Source organism: Hipposideros armiger, unplaced genomic scaffold (genome assembly GCF_001890085.2).
Source record: "Hipposideros armiger isolate ML-2016 unplaced genomic scaffold, ASM189008v1 scaffold_777, whole genome shotgun sequence".
NCBI classification, from domain to species: Eukaryota; Metazoa; Chordata; class Mammalia; order Chiroptera; family Hipposideridae; genus Hipposideros; species Hipposideros armiger.
Genome location: NW_017732127.1, coordinates 400,249 through 418,211, shown reverse-complemented (window position 1 = coordinate 418,211; position 17,963 = coordinate 400,249). Strand labels below are relative to the sequence as shown.

The following is a 17,963-nucleotide window of genomic DNA, read 5'->3' as shown; positions in this document are numbered from 1 at the left end:
GATGAGAAAAAATGATTTATTACCCTTATTCCACCTCCAGCCAATCAGGTCCCAGCACAACCCACTACGCCCAACCCATGGTATCTTGATTTTGCCCTATATAATCTATAACTTACCATCAGGGAGTCAGTTTTTTAGAGCATAAGCTCCCTGTCTCCATATTAGGCAATTCAATATTGAACTATTTTCTTTTTCTATACTGCAAACTCCTACTCATGCATGTTTTTGGACCAGTGTGTGCAGGTAGGCGGACTCAAGGAAAAACATTGGAGTTCCAGTAACAGTATCATAGAAAGAAGGAATACCAACAGCTCTGCACAGTAACCACATTCCTTATTCTGTACTTGAAACCTGGAGGAGGCCTAGCATATGGGTGGATGTGTTCATTTAACTTCTGGAGCTTACAACTTGCTTCTCACTAGAATCCTGGGCACACTGAGCAATGCACATTTTTATGGTTTTTCAACAGTAAAGCCATCTTTATAAGAAATAGTAATGAAGCAGTTTGTACTTCAATATGACGTTACTATTTTCTTTTTCTCTGTGATAAAATTGTACTTGCCTTTGCTTCAGTTAACCTGGCGCAATGAGCTCTATTTGCTCCTGATGCGGTCAGCAGTCTTTATCATTGTTGTCATTATATAACTAGATTTTTTTTTTAATTTTTAAATTTTGGAATAATTTTCTATTTACAGAAAAGTTGCAAAGATAGGACAGAGTTCCCATATACCACCACTCATCCAATTTTCCCTAATGTTAATATCTCCAGATAATGTTTTAATCCAAGCCATTGCAAAAACAAAACATTTTTTTGACAGGGGTGAGAGTAAGGGAGGTGTGAGGAAGGGGACAGGAGTTTGATACTTAAAGTCAGCAATTCTTCAAAGGATAAGAATGGTCAAGCTTAAGTGTTTTAAACATTGTGGGCTTCTGTTTTCTCCAAGGAACAGTATGTAAGGGGCCTGATATAAGCCCAAATCACATGGTTCTTTTCCACAGATTCCAAGTGTTTAAAAAATAATGGCTGAAAATTGTAACCAAGCTGTGCCTTACAATTGTCCAGATGAAATGAGGGCGTTCACCTGGTGGCTTTCCTGTTGTCATTACCTGATATGCTTTTATTTTTCGTATGTCAAGAAGCAATGACGGGGTAGCTGTGAAGTGGAAGGGGCTATTGCTGCAGGGGATTGTAATTGGTGCCTGCCAGTTCATCACTCTGTAGTAGGAAAATATAAACAAAGATGGCCTCTGTCCGCAGAAAGGCCAGCATCTTTTCTGGAATATTTGTTAACAAATTGGTTTTCCTGGTGATTGAAAGTTCAAAACCTACACAGACTTGTCCCAGGCTTTCCTGCCTCTGATTGCGTGTGATTACTTACAGTGTCCTTGAGACTGTGGGGGCATTTGCTCGTTAGACTAGAGGAAGATGTCACTGTTTCCTCTGGGTCTCATGTGCGTTTCTTTGTTTCTAGGATCAGCTGAAAAATTCTTTTGCAAGAATGTGCCTCAAGATGTGGAGAGAGAGAATGAGGTACTCGGGCCATGCACTGTGTGAATAATCAACATGCTAGTCTCATTGTTACTTAATTTTTCATAATCCCAGTGTTTCCAAATGAGGCAAACCTTGCTTGAGTAGGAAAGTCCCTTAGTGATTAGATGGATCGTGGAGGATGGGAGAAGCTGATGGGTCCCTGCAATACGATTTTCCCTAAAGCCAGGTGAGGATTTGAGAGGTTTTTTTTTTTTTTTAAATTTATCCCAGTACTCATTGCATTAGCAGAATTATGGCAACTGGAGTGAAACCGCCTTTAAAGTGGATAATTGGTAATTACGTATATTCACAAGTGATTTAATGCAGGCGGGAACCTTGGCAAACAGCCAGGCCTATTTCCAGGTGTTCTGTTTTCTTATTTAGGCATCTTTAAAAAAAACCAAAAAAACATGCAAACTTGTTGTCATTAAGCAGCAAGACACAAAGTGCAGCATTCACAAAATAAAAGTCCTGAGTGCTGTGAAATCCAGAATCCTAAGTAAAATGAAAGGCTGAGAGTGTGAAACTGGATCCTCAAAGACCTGATGTATCACATAAAGCAAAGGTGTTTTTCCTCTGTGTGTAGGTGAATGCCCATTGCTCCCTTAGAATTAAACAGATAACTTACAGCCCATTTTTGTGACTTACAAATATGTGTTAACATAATTTCGTCATTTAATCATACAGTGTACTTGTCACACTGTTTTAAAGAGCATGTTTTCCATGGGGCTTATATTGAGCATGTAGTTCAGATGCAAATATTTCAGTAACAGGGACAACACATTATCAATGTAGAACTATTTATAGCCTTTCTGGCTTCTTGAATCCTAGAAATTGTTTTGATGATTGGAATATTGTGGGAAAAGTGCTGCAGAATTGGAGGAAGCAATTGGAGGAAGCAATTGGAGGAAGGAAGAATTGGAGGAATTCCACAGTGTGAGGAAGTTTGAAAGAAAAATAGGAAAGGAGAAGTTTAAGACGTTTTATCAGAATTGGGTCCTTGATATCTTTAGAAAGACTCCAGTCAATATTTGAGTTGCTGCTTAAATTATTTTTGATGGTTAATTTGTTGTTTATTTGAACGAGAAACACAGGAGTGGGCTCTAGAAGAGACATAATTACATTTTTGCTACATTAGCATATAGTCTTCTAGATTGGAGGTGAGATTCTCAGATTTATTCAAGGATTAAGATAAGAGTACCAGTTTATCGCGTCTGCCTTATCTATGGAATATGTAAGATTGTAGAGTGAGTAAGCAATAAGACATGAAATATGGTCATTCTCTGAGTTATTCTGAGAGCCAGAAGAGCATCGTGCTGAAATTGGGATTCTGACTTTTTCAGAGATACGTGGTTTAGGACTAGACATTCCAGGTGGAGATCCAGTCCTATGGGATATGAGGGATCTCCAGAATGCGAAAGCCTGAAAAACTTCCTAATAAAAGTCTCACCTGGGAAGTGGATTTCCATCCAACCTCAAGAGTAACCACATTTCTAAAGAGACTGGAGTCATCCATGGAAGGGGCAAGAATGCTGGTGACAAAGACGCTTTGTCCAGTCACCTTTCAGCACCAGCAGCTGAGTCCACACCGTGTAGTGTGGACTGGGCTGTGGCTGTGGGACTGCAGTCAAACAGGGAACCACAGAACGGTGGTCGGGCTCCTCCGCCAGCCACCAGTGATATTTGTGGACAGAGGCCCCTGAATAGCGGTTAGCTGTTGTCAGGGAGACACTGCGTGGTAGTGAACCTCGAGGGGTTTGAAAATCTTCTGTTAGGTTCTCTGTTGATGTTTTTCATTTTGGTTTCCCAACTTTGGGATGTGGCCTCTGTTATGGACGAGCTGGGTTGAGGTCGGTAGAAGGGAAGAAAAGAGACCCCTGGTCTCTGTGCAGTATATGCACTTTCTGCAAATGCAATATTTTTCTTTAATTTTCAAGATGTGTGACTTTCCCTCTCTACACTAGCTTTTTAGTTACCCATTGTCTCCTGTTCCATTCCAGGAGCACAAAAGAGATGCTGGCATCTCACAGTGGCTACTCCTGCCTGATGAAATATGGATTTGCATATTTTCCCTTCTGTCGCACAAGGAGCTCGCTTGGGTTGCACAAGTGTGTCGCCACTTCTACCGTCTTGCAAGTGATGAAAGCCTCTGTAAGCAGGCAAATCAATATTTGAAATGAACGGGCTATCATTGGGAAGAAAATGTCCATATAACTTCATCAAGTTTGCTTTGCAATTTTTCCATTGTCTAAGGGAAGTCGTTTGGAAAGTGCATTGCACTTTCCTGGCCATTATCATGTTGGTTAGTATAGTACTGCATTTATGCATTTGGTCATCCATCCGTCCATCCAACCTATAAACCAGGTGCTATGGGGATAATGAGGAGAATGAGACATTGGCCCTACCCTCCAAGTACTTTTATTGTATCAGGGAGACAGATCTATATCATCATCATCATCATCATCATCATCATCATCATTATCATTTATTGAGTACTTTCTATGTGCCAGACATTATACTGTTTTATGTACTTTACTTCACTTATTTCTCCCAACAATAATATCAGTCAGAACTTTCTCGCCCCCATCTTGGAGATGAAAGAAGTCAGTCTTGGAGGGGTTAAATAATGCACATACAATCTCATGGCTCGTAGATGCCAGAATTTACTGTTGAACTCCAGCACTGCTATTATGCAGGTGAAAAGCAAAGTAATGGGTAGCTGTGGGAGGAGGGAGTAATCCAGGAGGAGGGAGCATTTATGCCAAGTTTTGGAGAATAAGTATTTTCAAAGGTGGATAAATGGAAGTTAGAGGGAAGGGAGGCATTCTGAAGAGGTTGAATAGCAAAAAGATAGCAGAGAGGCATTGTGTCAGCTAGGGATTACATTTGGCTACTGGTTATAGAAACCTGAAACAACAGTGGCTTAAACTAGAAAGGGTTTAATTTTTATTTTTATATGACATGAAATCCACAGGTAAGTTGCGCAGGACTGATTTAATTGTACAGTAATATCATCAAGGAGCCAGGTTCCTTCCCTATTTTTGCTCTGTCATCCTTAAGTCATGGCTTCTGAGTTGAAGGTCATTTCATGACTACAAGATGGCTGCTGGAGTGCCAACCATCATATCATAGTTCCAGAAAGAAAAAAATATATAGGGAAGAGCAAAAGGGCAGCTACCATCTGAGTAAGTCCCATTTAAAGATTTTTTTTTCTTAAAACCCATCCAATGATATTTTACATCTCATTGACCACCTCTTTTTATAAAGTAGAGTAGGAAAGGCAAGGATTTTATGTGGGTACATTGTCTTCCCCAATATTATGGGGCTTCTGTTAGAAAGAAGAGGAGCATGGATATTGGAGAGGTAATTAGCAGTACTTGCTGTAGGCAAAAAGCATGAGCACACAGCACACAAAAAGTGGAGTTGAGAATATATATGGAGAAGGAGGCTGGGGTCAAGCCATGTAGTGAGTTCCTTACATGCGATACTGAGCTTAGATTGTATCCTCTAGGCAACAGGGAACACCTGAAGGCTTTTGAGCAGGGTGTGACAGTTTCAGAAAGATCAATCTGGAAGCAATGTGAAATATGCATTAGACAGAAAACTCTGTAAGTAGGAAGAAAACTCCCCCAAATTGGAGGCTGGAGTGTACCTCGGGCAGAAGAGGATGGCAGGGTGCTAACATTGGGTGTGGAGAGGAGGGGACACATCCCTGAGACCTTCTGCAGCAGCGGTTCTCAACCTTTCACAGGGGTCGCCTAAGACCAGCGGAAAACACATATTTTCGATGGTCTTAGGAGCCGAGACACCGCTCCTCTATCAGTCTCCAGGCCCACATGCAGATACGCCCACATGCAGATACACCCACATATGAGTACCTGGCGACCCCGGTGAAAGGGTCGTTCGACCCCCAAAGGGGTCGCGACCCACAGGTTGAGAACCGCTGTTCTGCAGGTAGAATCACCTGGGTAACTGTTTGGAGGTGGGGGTTGGGTGTACATTTGTGACTGACGTTTCTGGTCTGAGGGACAGGGAGAAGGCAGTGGCTTCCCTGCCTTCATTCCATCGTTAGAGAACCAGTGCTCAATAATACATTGAGTATGAATTCCAGCAGCCTAGCTCTGTGATTTCAAAGTCAGGCTAAGTTTTTTAACAAGGGCCAGGGAATTAGTGCGAGAGGAGTTCCCCAATTTGTCTCACTTGCCTTTGTTGGTAACCTACTCCTTGGTAAGCTTTGTCCTAGGCAGCAGGAAAATCATAGGAGTCTATAAACCAGGAGTCTGTAAATTTTGGCCCATGGGCGAAATTTGGAAGCCACCTGCTTTTGTAAATAATTTTTTTTTTTTCCCAAACACAGTCAAGCCCATTTGTTTACATGTTGCTTTTGGCTGCTTACTTGCTACAGTGGCAGAATTGAGAAGTTGTCACAAAGACCTATGCCCCACAAGCCTAACATATTTACTATTTAAAGTTTCTTTAAAACTTTTGAAGAAAAAGTTTGCAGGCTCCTGCCTAAAACGTTAGACTCTACCTGATTTCTCCTCTTCCAATTAATTTCTATGGAGGGAGAGTATCCTTTTGCTCCTGGGCCTGAGATTTAGGGGCTTAATCAGTACTTTTTATAATGTTTACATTTCTCAAAACACAATTTTTAAAAAATAAACATCAAGTTAAACAAAAATAAAACAAAAAATGTTCTATTTGCTTACTCTTCCAGGAGATTATGTAAATTATGTGGCTGTAGAAACATATTAGAAATTAATTACAAGCCCGTGACAGGCTTTTGTTTTACATTTAATATATATTTGTTATTGCAATTTCACACACAGAGTCCTCAAATTTAAATATTTTCTCCAGTGGAGCAATTAATAAAAGCAAACCCCTTAATTATTTGTGGCTAACCTTAATTATTTGTGGCTAATCTTAAGGTCATTTTAAGAGTATGATTTTAGTTTGTCATGCATTTCAACACTGGGATAAATGTTTAATTGGAGGGTGCAAACAGAATAATGCTTCTGTCTGGTAAAAGAATAATTCTTTTAGAAGACTTCTATTCTGCTAACAGTTGCTCAGGCAGCCCCTCTAATTAGCACTGTCGCTTCACATTCACTAAATTGAGAGGAGGAATAATTCAGGAATAAATAAGATACCACCTGAGTTCTTGGGCGCTTGTGGCTGTGCACAGGCAACCCCTGGTGGCTGCGCCCCAGCTGGTGGCATGCTGGGGTCTCCCCAGGTTGCTGTCAGAGCTCAGCTGAGGGAAAGAGTTGTTATGGAGGAGTGGCTGAAGCTTCAGTGCATCTGTTCTTTTAGGCACCCTGCAATCTGTCCCTGGTTAAATTTCAGATCTTTAAGAGCTGCTCGTCTCTCTGCTTTGCAGTGTGTTCTCAGTGGAATTTCATCTGGCACGTGGCCATCATCAGCTTCTATTCAGAAACAGCCCTAGGGGACTCATTGTGTTTCTGGAAGCTTGTTGTTGAGAACATCACTCTTTACATTACACAGCTGTCTCCCTGTGGCACCCACAGGGAGGTCTCCCTACCAGAAATAGTTGTGCTTTTCCTAAGTGACTCGTTTCTTTCATCTCATGGCACTAAATTGTGCAACTGACTGTGCTGCTTTAAAAAGCATAGAGCCACGTTGGTGATCCACGTTTAACATGGATAAAGGACTTTGGGGGTGTTTATTTTGTTGACCAAGCACAGCTCTGGCTCTGGTAAGTTTTGTTTTGGGATTCAGGCTTTGTAAAAAGCAGTGGCTGTAAAACTTGAGCATCCATCTGTCCGAATTGCCTGGAACGCTTGTTAAAACCCAGATGACTGCCTACCCCCCACAGTTGGTGATTCTGTAGGCTAGGTTGGGGCCTGAGAGTGTGGGTTTCTAACACTTTTCCAGGAGATGTTGTGTTGCTGGTTCAGGACCTATGCTTTGAGTACCATGGTCATAAAGAAAACAACCAATACAAACAACTGTTGTTGATTATATTAGCAACCTGCTCATGAAGCAGTGAGTTTTTGAATTCTTATTATGCCACTGACATTGAACTAAGCATTGTGGGGTGATGGTCCTTGCCCTGAGGGAATTTTCTGATTGGCTGCAGAGATGAGAAATATACATAAATCAGAGAAAAGGACAATGTGTAGATCAGGGGTGGGACAATTCAATGTGAATTTGGGTCTTCAGGAAGGAACACAGTGAAATAGGGCTTGAGCTGGTGTTCCAAGTAAGAATGGGTTTTGAATGGTGGAATAAAAAAGATGGTGAGGAGAGTCCTTGTGTTTAGCGCAGGGGTTGGCAAACTTTTGAGACAGAATAGCTGCCAGTGGTCAGCAAACTGCGGCTCGCCAGCCTCAGGCTCTGAAGTAAAATTGAAAATGAAAATAAAACTATCATAGTTTCATTTATAAAATTTTTAAAGGGTATTATTCACATAATGGTGATTATATAAAAATATATTTATGGCTCGCGAATAATTTTTAATTGTTGTGAGGGACAGGATTGGCTCTTCCAGGGGTCGGCAAACTTTTGAGACGGAACGTACCCAAAGAGCCACATGTGGCTCGCAAGCCGCAGTTTGCCGACGTCTGGTTTAGAGGATCAGCATGGGCAATGGGTCAGCATTGGGAAAAAGCCCCTATGAAACCACGTCCAGCTGCATCACGCAGAACACACAACTTCGAACTCGACAGAGCAGTATGCCCTCCTTGGCTACGGAGGAGAATGTTCCCCTTAAGCTGGGGCCACATTCCTGTCTCATCTTCCCCCTGCTTTCCATTTGATCCCATTTCTCACTGTTCCCTGACAACTTTCTCTACTTTCCAAGGCTATTTACGATCCTTTGCCCCTTCACCTGACATCCACTTTTCTCCTTTCTCTACCAGTCCCACGTGGCACAGCTCAAATGCTGTCAGCGACTGAATGAAAACATATTGGGTTCCTCCTCAAACCCTATGTTAGTGACTAGTGAATAGCTTGCTTTGACAGGGGTATCATTCCTTCCTCGGTTTACTTGTGTCTGAGTTTTACTCTTCATCTGTCATTTCTAGTTTTCTTGCTCTTCCTCTGTGACAACCCTGTTCTCTAACTGTGGTCCATAGACCAACAGTATGCCCCTTACCTGGGGATTTGCTGGGAATGCAAATATGGGACACACTCCAGACCTGGATGGGGAGCTCTGGGAGCGGGCCAAGAAATCTGAGTTTTCACAAGCCCTCCAGGTGATTCTGACAAATGCTGCTCTGCGAGGAAAGCTGATTATTGGCAAGTGGCCCTGAATCCATCCCAGAGACCTGCCTCCTCCCACATGAAATTCCTGCTCTCTAATTACTAACAATCAATTTTAAGCAATGAGATTTTGTGTTTCTTATAAGATGAACAGTTTTAATTTCCTCAGCTGTTTGCTTTAAAAACAAAATGAGAATGTTTTCTCCATAAGTTTAACATTTCACTGACTTTATTATGTAGTATAAATGCCCTGACTGCTTTTTAAAATGATTATAATTCAACCATAGATAATGAATACTTTGGAGTGCTGTAACAAATTGGATAATAACAACAATTTAATAGAAGTCAAATTATCTAACAGTAGGAAGAAAAAAACCTGCTGATTAAATTCATTTTTCAAAAAATCATGTCCATTTAAAGTAAACTATTTTCATTCCTAAAATCTTCTAATGCCTTTCTTAATTTGTGTCTAGTGTAGGGGAAAACAATAATTTTCCTTCTACCCTTCTAAGTTCTCCAGGCTGGTCTAATAATCAAATTGACATGAGACAGATGTTAACAAAAATTCTAGAAGAAATTAAAACAAAGTTTTATTCATATATGATTTGCAAATAAGAGAACGTAGCCCTCAGTATCAACCAAAGACATGTTCCAAAATAGAGGGGATAAGGTTTGCAAAGGCACAAGTTATAAGGAACTGATGAGCAAAGAGATGGGTTGCTAAGGGAAACAAGACCATAAACTTCCATCATTCATTTTTTGATTGGTGAAGGCAATTGGACTTTCAATGTTCAGTTGACTCAATGGTCAAGCAAGTGGGGTTATAAGATGAGAACAATGGATACTATATGATTAAGCATTTATCAACATCCCAGTTTCAGCCCAGGCCTATAAAATAAAAAGACTGATTTTTGATCACACGAATATAGTACAGGGAGTATTATTTAGTAGCGATGCAAAGAGTATGATTTATCAAACAATACAATTAGCATAGGGGGGCTGCTTGTTCTGCAGGTGGTTTCAGAGCCCAAAAGGGCAAAGTTATGCCTTGTAAGTAGCTTCAGAGCTCAAGCTGCAAAAATCCAAATGTTGGGCTACAAGTTATGACATTAAAGTTCTTATAAATTCTCACAGGTTAACAGGAGAAAATGACCAAATTTAGTACATATGTGCATGCAGGGGGTCTTTAAAAATAGGGGACCCATGGACAAATTGTACAGTTGAGGCTTATATGCCATCTTGAAAAGGCCACGGTGAGGCTGGTGGTTTGGACTTCAAAGGGACGGTAAGGCAATTTACAGGTAGGTGAGAAGGAGTAAACATTTGGTGAACAAATTCTTGCTGGGGCCACTGAGAAACAATGGAATACAGAGGGGAGTCTAACAAACAGAAGTTGCTAGGTTCCTTCCTGCCTGCCACACTGACTTCATGTTATGCTAAGGTGATCTTCCTTCCTGGAGCAGGTTTTTCTATCTGAATTCTTTTAGGCAGGTACGAGGGGACAGTGTGAAAGGCTCTTCTTCAGTCTTTTGTTTCTTAAAAATAACCAGCTTAAAATAATATCCCCAAAAGGCACATTTTCGGGTGTCAAGCTCTGTTTCCCCTCACTAGTATATTCTTTCTCATAGGAAGAATTGAAAAAGTAATGAGAAATTCTATCTAGAAACACGGTAGTTTTCAAGAATTTGCAACATATAATGCTATTGTCCAGTGAAATTGTAACTGCTTGGCCATAGAGTGTATAGAGTATGCAAAAATGTTTTCTCCATATAAACACAGATTTGTGCTTTGATGAGTTTTGATAGCTACAGCCATGGACCCATTATCATAATCAGGATCTAGAATATGTGTATTACTTTCCAAAGCTTCCAGGGGTACCCTTGCAGTCTATCCCATCCTCCATACCTGGCAACGTTTTGTTACTATGGATTAGTTAGAATTCTATATGAATAGAGCCATCCAGTGTGTACTTGCACTCTTGAACTCAGCGTGATGATTTTGAGATTCATCCATGTTCTTGCATATATCAGTAGTTCATTCTTTTTCATTGCTGAGTAGTATTTCATAGTACAGATGTACCACGTTTTGTTTATCCATTCACTTGTTGGTGGACATTTTGTTTTTGGCTATTGTAAATATTGCTACAATGTATATTCATGTACAAAATCTTTGTGTGGACATATGCTTTTTTTTGGGGGGGGGTAAATGCCTACTGAAGAATGGCTGGGTCATATGCTACCTGTAAAAATGTTAACATTTAAAAAAAAAACTACCAAACAGTTGCCAAAACAGTTGTACAATTTTATGTTCTCACCATTATTGTATAAAGCTTCTAGTTGTTCTACATCCTCACCAACACTTGGTATCATCAGTTATTTTATTTTCGGTTATTCTGATGTGTGTGTAGTGATACCTTATTATGTATTCAGTTTGCATTTCCCTGATGATTAATGATATTGAGCAGCTTTTTATGTGTTTATTGGCTATTTGTATATCCTTTTTTTGTAAATAGCGTTTTTTTTTTTAAGCTATTTGCCACCGCTTTTTTTGAGTTTTTCTTATTAAATCGTAAGAGTTCTTTATATATTCTGGATACAAGTTCTTTGTCAGATACATGTATTGCAAATATTTTCTCCCATTTTGTGGCTTGTCTTTTTGTTTTTTTTTTCTTTTTTTAATTGGGAAATTGGGGGAGGAGAACAGTGTTGGGGAATTGGGGAGGGGGACCAGAAAAGTTGTTCTTCAATCTCAGTTGTGGAGGGCGCCAGTCGCCATCTGGCTGCCCGTGGCCTCTAAGCTCAAGGTGCTGTGTTACAATCTTAGTTGCAATTGTGCATAGCTATTATCCCATGTGGGAGCTGAACCGGCAGCCTTGTTGTTAGCGCATGCTCTATTCACTGAGCCATCCAGGTGGCAGCTCAGCTCAAGGTGCCTAGTTCAGTTGTAGTTGCTGGCGGGCGTAGCCCACCATCGAATAGGCAGTCTTGTTCTTAGGAGCACGTGCTCTCACCAGCTTAGCCATTCTGCCACCTGTTGGTAGCTCAGTGGTAGCTCAGCTTGGACGCAGCGTCACTGGCCCATGTGGAAATCGAACCGGTGGCCCTGTTGCTCAGAACTCACGCTTTTAAGCTAACTCTTAACCAACTGAGCCACTCGGCCAACACTTGTCATTTTGTTTTCTTAATGATGTCTTTAAAACAACAAAACTCATTTTGATAGAGTTTATCTTAATTTTTTCCTATAGTATGTGCATTTTATATTCTATCTAAGAAATCATTGTTCACAAAAATTATCTCCTATATTTTCTTACAGAAATTTTATAGTTTTACCTTTTACGTTAGGTTGTTCATTTTGATTTAATTTTTGAGTATTTTTTATTTTATTTCCATAAGGATATCCAATTCTTCTACCACCATTTGCTGAAAAGACTATCCTTTCCTTACTGGATAGCCTCATTGTCTTTACTAAAAATAACTTACCAAATAAGTATGGATCAATTTCTATACTCTCTTTTCTGTTCCACTGATCTGTATGTTTGTCCTTATGCTAATACTCTCCTGCCTCCTAACTCAGGAATGTGGTCTATTTCTCCATTTATTTCACTTTTTAAAATAATATTTCTCAGCTATGTCTTAAGCACTTTATTGTGGAGGTTTGCATATATTTTGTTAAATTTATTCTTAAGTATTTTAGGTTGTTTGATGCTATTGTAAATGAAATTGTTTTTATAAATCTTATTTTTTTAATATTTTCTGTTAGTACAAAATATACAGTTTTTTCCCTGTATCAAAATTGTATTCTATTACTTTGATAAATTCACTTCTTATATATAATATTTGTTTCCTAGATTTCTGAGGATATAAATAATATTGTTGCCTGAATATAGAGACAGTTTTACATCTTTCTTTCCAAAATTTTTGCCTTTTATCTTCTTGCCTTCATGCAATGCCTAGGTCCTTCAGAAGAGCACTGAATAGAAATGGTGAGAGCATTCATTGTCTCCTTTTCCCCAATCAGAGGGGGAAATAGTTTAGTATTTCAGCATTAAGTATGAGGTTGGTTATTGGTTTTTAATAGATGACTTTATTGAGATCAAGGAAGTTTTTTTCCATTCCTAGTTTTCTGAGAGCCTTTTAAAAATCATGAATTGATATCTCATTTTATCAAACATTTTTTATGCATCTAGTAAAATGATGCAATCTTTCTCCTTTATTCTGTTAATATGATGAATTACATTGATTGGTTTTGGAATATTAAACCAATCCTTCATTTGAATATTAAAGTCAAGCACATTGGGGTGCATTATCCTGTGCATTCAGTTCTTAATTTTTTTCTTACCTTTCAGGCTTAGAATGTCTCTTTGTTTCTTTATCTAATCTGCTCTATCACGTTTTAAAGTTTCCAGATTCATTCCAAGATTATTTTCTGGAACATAGTGGCCATACTTGTTTCATAGCCTGTGTCTGGTAATTTGTAGCTCTTTGGGTCTCTTTCTGTTGTCTCTTGTTTGTACTGGGTTTTGTTCATGTTATTTTATCTGTTTATAATCCTTGTTTTCTTTGATTATATGTGGAACATTGCTTCTCAAAAATTACTCGTGGGAAAATTTGAGGCCTTCAATGTTTTTCTATTCCTCCAGCAGGTGCTTTTGATTCTGTGCAGTCCCTGGGAGCACTACTAACACGGCATCTACTTTATATAATTTTAGTGATTGAGCTTTTCTTGGACCACCTAGGAGAGTTCAAGTCCCAGGATGGGTTTACTTTCAGTTCACCTTTCCCCGTAGTGTTCAGATCAAATCCGTGGGTGGTTGCTATGGGTCGTTGTTCTGTCCTTCTCCTTGCAGGGCCTGGATTTTTTTCTTTTGATTTCCTCTATCCCCAAGAGCCTGTGAAAAGCACTGCTTGCCCCTCAGCTGCCTTTGCTGGATAGGTATATTCCGTAGGGAAATGGGGCTTCAAATGCCAGACTCGCCGCACTGGAGTACAGCTTTTCCAGGATTTCAGCAGGATAGTTGCTTACCATTTAATTCGCTTTTTAGCACTTTCAAGCTGACTTTTCTAAAAAACCCTTTACTTAGCTTTTTAAGTTGTCTTCTGTGGGAGATTTGGTTTGAATTACCCCAAGTAGATGTCCTGATGTTGCCTCCTTGAGCCCTTTAAAAATAACTCCTAGGTGATAGTCACACTATGGGTTCCACATCTGTTCCCCAGGTCATGTACTTTGGCCTGCTGTGAGGAAGAGAGGAATTATTCTCCAAACATAGCTCTCTGGTTAGCTTGCACGTTTGCTGCAGCCTGTCTCTCACTTGTGGGCATTTTTTTATTCATTGCTGAGTCATATACCAGTCTCTCCTGTCCTGCACACTCCAGGAAATGCGTACCAAGCTCCTTGAGAAATTCCCTTAAATTCTGTCTCCGTAGGCTTGCTTGAAAGGAGGACAAAGTACTACCCCCCCTCCCCCACACACATACACACAATGGTTGTTACCCATAGTACATCAACAACCCTTTCTAAAGAAATTCTCTCAACTCTTAACTTCTAGTGTCTTCAAGCTTCAACCCTTTGATCCTCTCAAAGTAGATGAGTGACTAAGGGTTGCAAAAAATGGTTTTCAGAAGTTCCCTCTATAAACATTTAGAATCTGTGTAATCGGCACAGATTGCCTTGGATACTGAAGTTGAAATAGTTCAATATCCTATTATATATTTTACAAATGTTTTCCGTTTGTCATTTGCCTTTTGATTTTTTTTGGCATTTTGATGTACCAATGTTAAATTTTAATATAATGAAATCTTGTTATGGTTTCTGACTCTGTGGTCTTTTTTTAAAAACGCATTTTTTCCTTCTGAGGTTGTTTAAATATTTACCTATATTTTCTTGTGCTACTTTTTATGAATTCCTTTCCTACATTTAAATATTTGATCCACCTGGCATTTGTCAAGTTAGGAAATTTAACTTTTTTTTTTTAACAAATGGTAAGTAACCCATATACTTATATATACTTATAAGTATCTATTTTTTCTATATTCTTATAGTCTATTCCACTGATCTGTCTGACCATTCTGCTAATGACAATGTAATTGATTAACTGAAACCAAAATATGGATGCATTTGTTTAAGTATTTATATTAATTCTGATATAATTCTTTATTAGACAATTGCTTTTGAATTAAATAGAATGATTGAAGATGTTTCTATGACATTATACTTAAATTGGATTTTTAAAAATTGAATCACAGATTCCCTTTGATTTACAGTATAATTTTTGGTTGTCTAATGACAGTCAGTGAAGGTATTAGGTGTGGGAAACTCCCTGTTTTCATGACCCCGTCAAAGTAAGGTTTAAAGGCTGAAAACAAAACACATTTGAAGTACTGCCAACGTAGGTCAATTGGTCTGAATTTTACCTGCTACTAGTCAAAGATTCTAGCTTCTGTGACATTCTCACGGTGAAATTTGAAGCTAATAATTAACGGGCTGTGCTAACAAGACTGAATGGCTGGATGCAGCAGACTCTTGTGTCTCAGACACAATGCATCAGTGTCTTAGACATCAGGTACATTGTTGTTTATAGTATGCAGGACTCCTGGGCAGGGATTCTGCAAAAGAGGCTAAATGTTTTAAGCAGTTGCATGGTTACAGGGCAGTCAAGGGGAACACGAGTTGTCTTTGAGCCACACTGAAATTTCCTTCTTCTGAAATAAAATTCAACTAGCCATGAATAAGAGTGGACACTGAACTTTGGGGAAGAAATTCACTGGTTGTGGTTTCCTGTTTCTAGAGGCGGATATAGAGAAAGAAGTTTGTACAATATTACCATAGAATTTTCATTTTTGTTTACCAAATTATGTAAGAAGGTAGCTTTGTAAATACTGAAAAAACCATTTTTTATGTTTTTTATTTTTCCCTACTTTTTCCTAAAATGATTTGAGGTGTTTCTAAAAATGTATTAAATATAATATTTCATTTTGTAAGATAATGATATCAGGATGAAAGAAAAAGGAGGGCCAGATAGAAAGAGAAAGACAGGGGGGGGGGATGGGAATACATATGTAGAAATGTGAGCTTTTTTTATCCTTTCATAATTGTAAAGTCACTGTACTATGCACTCTGAATTTTCTTGGGCCTAGAAAAAGAGATGAACACAGTGAATCACAAAATTCTCATTGTTTAGAAAAGAAAATCAAGCCAGTTGCTCAGAGAAAAGGCTTTTCTTAGGAGTATATTCTTTGAATGAGACATAAATCTACAGAGTTTTTTTTTTTTTCAAGATGTTACTGTCTGTTATTTTTCTTGATGCTATTTAGGTTTTATAAATAAATAAGTTGTATCTTATATGGGATGAATACATCCATCAGCTAATTTCAAAGACATTGTCTCTAACTCATATATTTAATCAATTATTTAACAAGTGTGCTATGTGCCCAGTATTGATTGATGCTAAGAAATAAGAGATAAAGAACACCAATTAACTCATTTCCTTTTGAAATAAATCTAGGTAAGCAAATAATGATATAGGTACTATGCAGTAAACATGATGATGATGATGACGACGATGATGATGATGGCAACAATAGTGCTCAAATGATGAAAGTTGGGGAATGTGGTTTTATGGATAATAGTGGTGCTAATGAAAAGGTTTGGCAAGGGATGACATAATCAGATTTGTGATTTAGAAAGATCACTTTGGTTGCCATGTGGAGAATGGATTGGCAGTGGGGAAAGATGGAAGATTGACAAACAATAAAAGCTTGTATTAAGGCAGAGACATTTTGGAAAAAGCCTAATTCTTAGGACAATATAATGTGAGTTGAGAAGGAAGGAGGACTTGAGGAAAGATCCCAGATTCCTGGTTAGGTGACTAGACACTTGGATATAACTAACCAGAATATGGAATATAAGAAGAGAAACAAGCTTTGGAGAAAAAGAGGAGTTCAATCTTAGATGTGTTGTTTAAATTTGAGGTATCTTTAGGTCATAAAAAAATGTCTAGGGGCTGGCTGAGTGGCACGTTGGTTGACAGTTGGGAGTGCCAGCTCTGAGCAGCAGGGCCACCAGTTCGGATCCCACATGAGGGCCAGTGATGCTGCACCCTCTACAGCCAAGATGGTGAACAACAGCTCGACCTGGAGCTGGGCTGGTGTGAGTCGCCGGTGACGGTGTAGGCTGCAGTGGGGCTGGCTGGCAGCCGGCATGAGCTGCCATGAGCTGCCGTGAGCCGCCATGAGTGGCCATCCAATGGCCAGCAAGCAACTGCCTCACCCGGGAAGAGCACAATGGTAATACCAACATGGGCCAGTGAAGCGATGTCCTCCATAACTAGACTGAAGAACAAAAGGACAGCAACTTTTCTGCTCCCCTCCCCCGATTCCCCAATGCTGTTGCCCTCCCCTAATTTCCCAATAAATCTTAAAAAAAAATTTTTTTAAATGTCCAGTTGGATTCATGGTACTGGAGCTCAGTGGGAGTAGTCGAGGCATGAAATATATAGAAAGCAAAATGTTTCTATATATGAGATATAGAGACACAACATATATAGAAAACAAACTGTGGGGGGCCGGCCGAGTGGCGCGGTGGTTAAGAACTGGCTTGGGACGCCAGAGGGCCCCAGTTCGGGTCCCACATATGAGGGCCAGTGACACTGCCCTCTACAGCTAAGATGCTGAACAGCAGCTCAACCTGGAGCTGAGCTGCCGTGAGTCGCCAGCGACAGCATAGGATGCAGCCCCTGATGCAGTGGGTTGCCATGGGCTACCGTGTGTAGCCAGCAGCCAGCGTGAGCGGCCAGCAGCCGCTGTGAGTTGCCATCCAGAAGCCGGCGACTGATCTGCCTTACCTGGGCACAATGATGGTGCCAACTTGGGCCAGTGAAGCAACGTCCTCCACAACTAGACTGAAGAACAAAAGGACAGCAACTTGTCTGTTTCCCTTCCCCCAGTTCCCCAGTGCTGTTCCCATCTCCCAATTCCGCAATAAAAATCTTTTAAAAACCCCAAAAAACTGTGAATGCATAAAACAATCTAATAAAAAAGCAGAGATGGTCAGACTATATATAAAAAAAGATCCAACTACATGTTATTTCTAGGAGACACACTATATATTCAAATTTATGACATAAAGGGATGAAAAATATACATCATGCAAACCACAACCATAAGAAAGCTGGAGTGGCTTTACTAATATCAGATAAAAGAGACATTGAAAC

At 39.6% G+C, this 17,963-nt stretch overlaps 1 protein-coding gene across 3 annotated transcripts in view; it reads left to right on the top strand.

The window, feature by feature from the left end:
• The window catches only part of LOC109374017 (uncharacterized), a 92,028-nt gene that overhangs the window by 11,115 nt on the left and 62,950 nt on the right, over positions 1-17,963 (top strand). For 2 of the 3 annotated variants that reach the window (XM_019628273.1, XM_019628274.1), the window contains exons 4-5: positions 1,473-1,531; positions 3,532-3,682. The exons of the other annotated variant lie outside the window; for it this stretch is intronic. In XM_019628273.1, the coding sequence (XP_019483818.1) occupies positions 1,473-1,531; positions 3,532-3,682 (210 nt within the window). The remainder of the gene's footprint in view (positions 1-1,472; positions 1,532-3,531; positions 3,683-17,963) is intronic. 3 annotated transcript variants of the gene reach the window in all.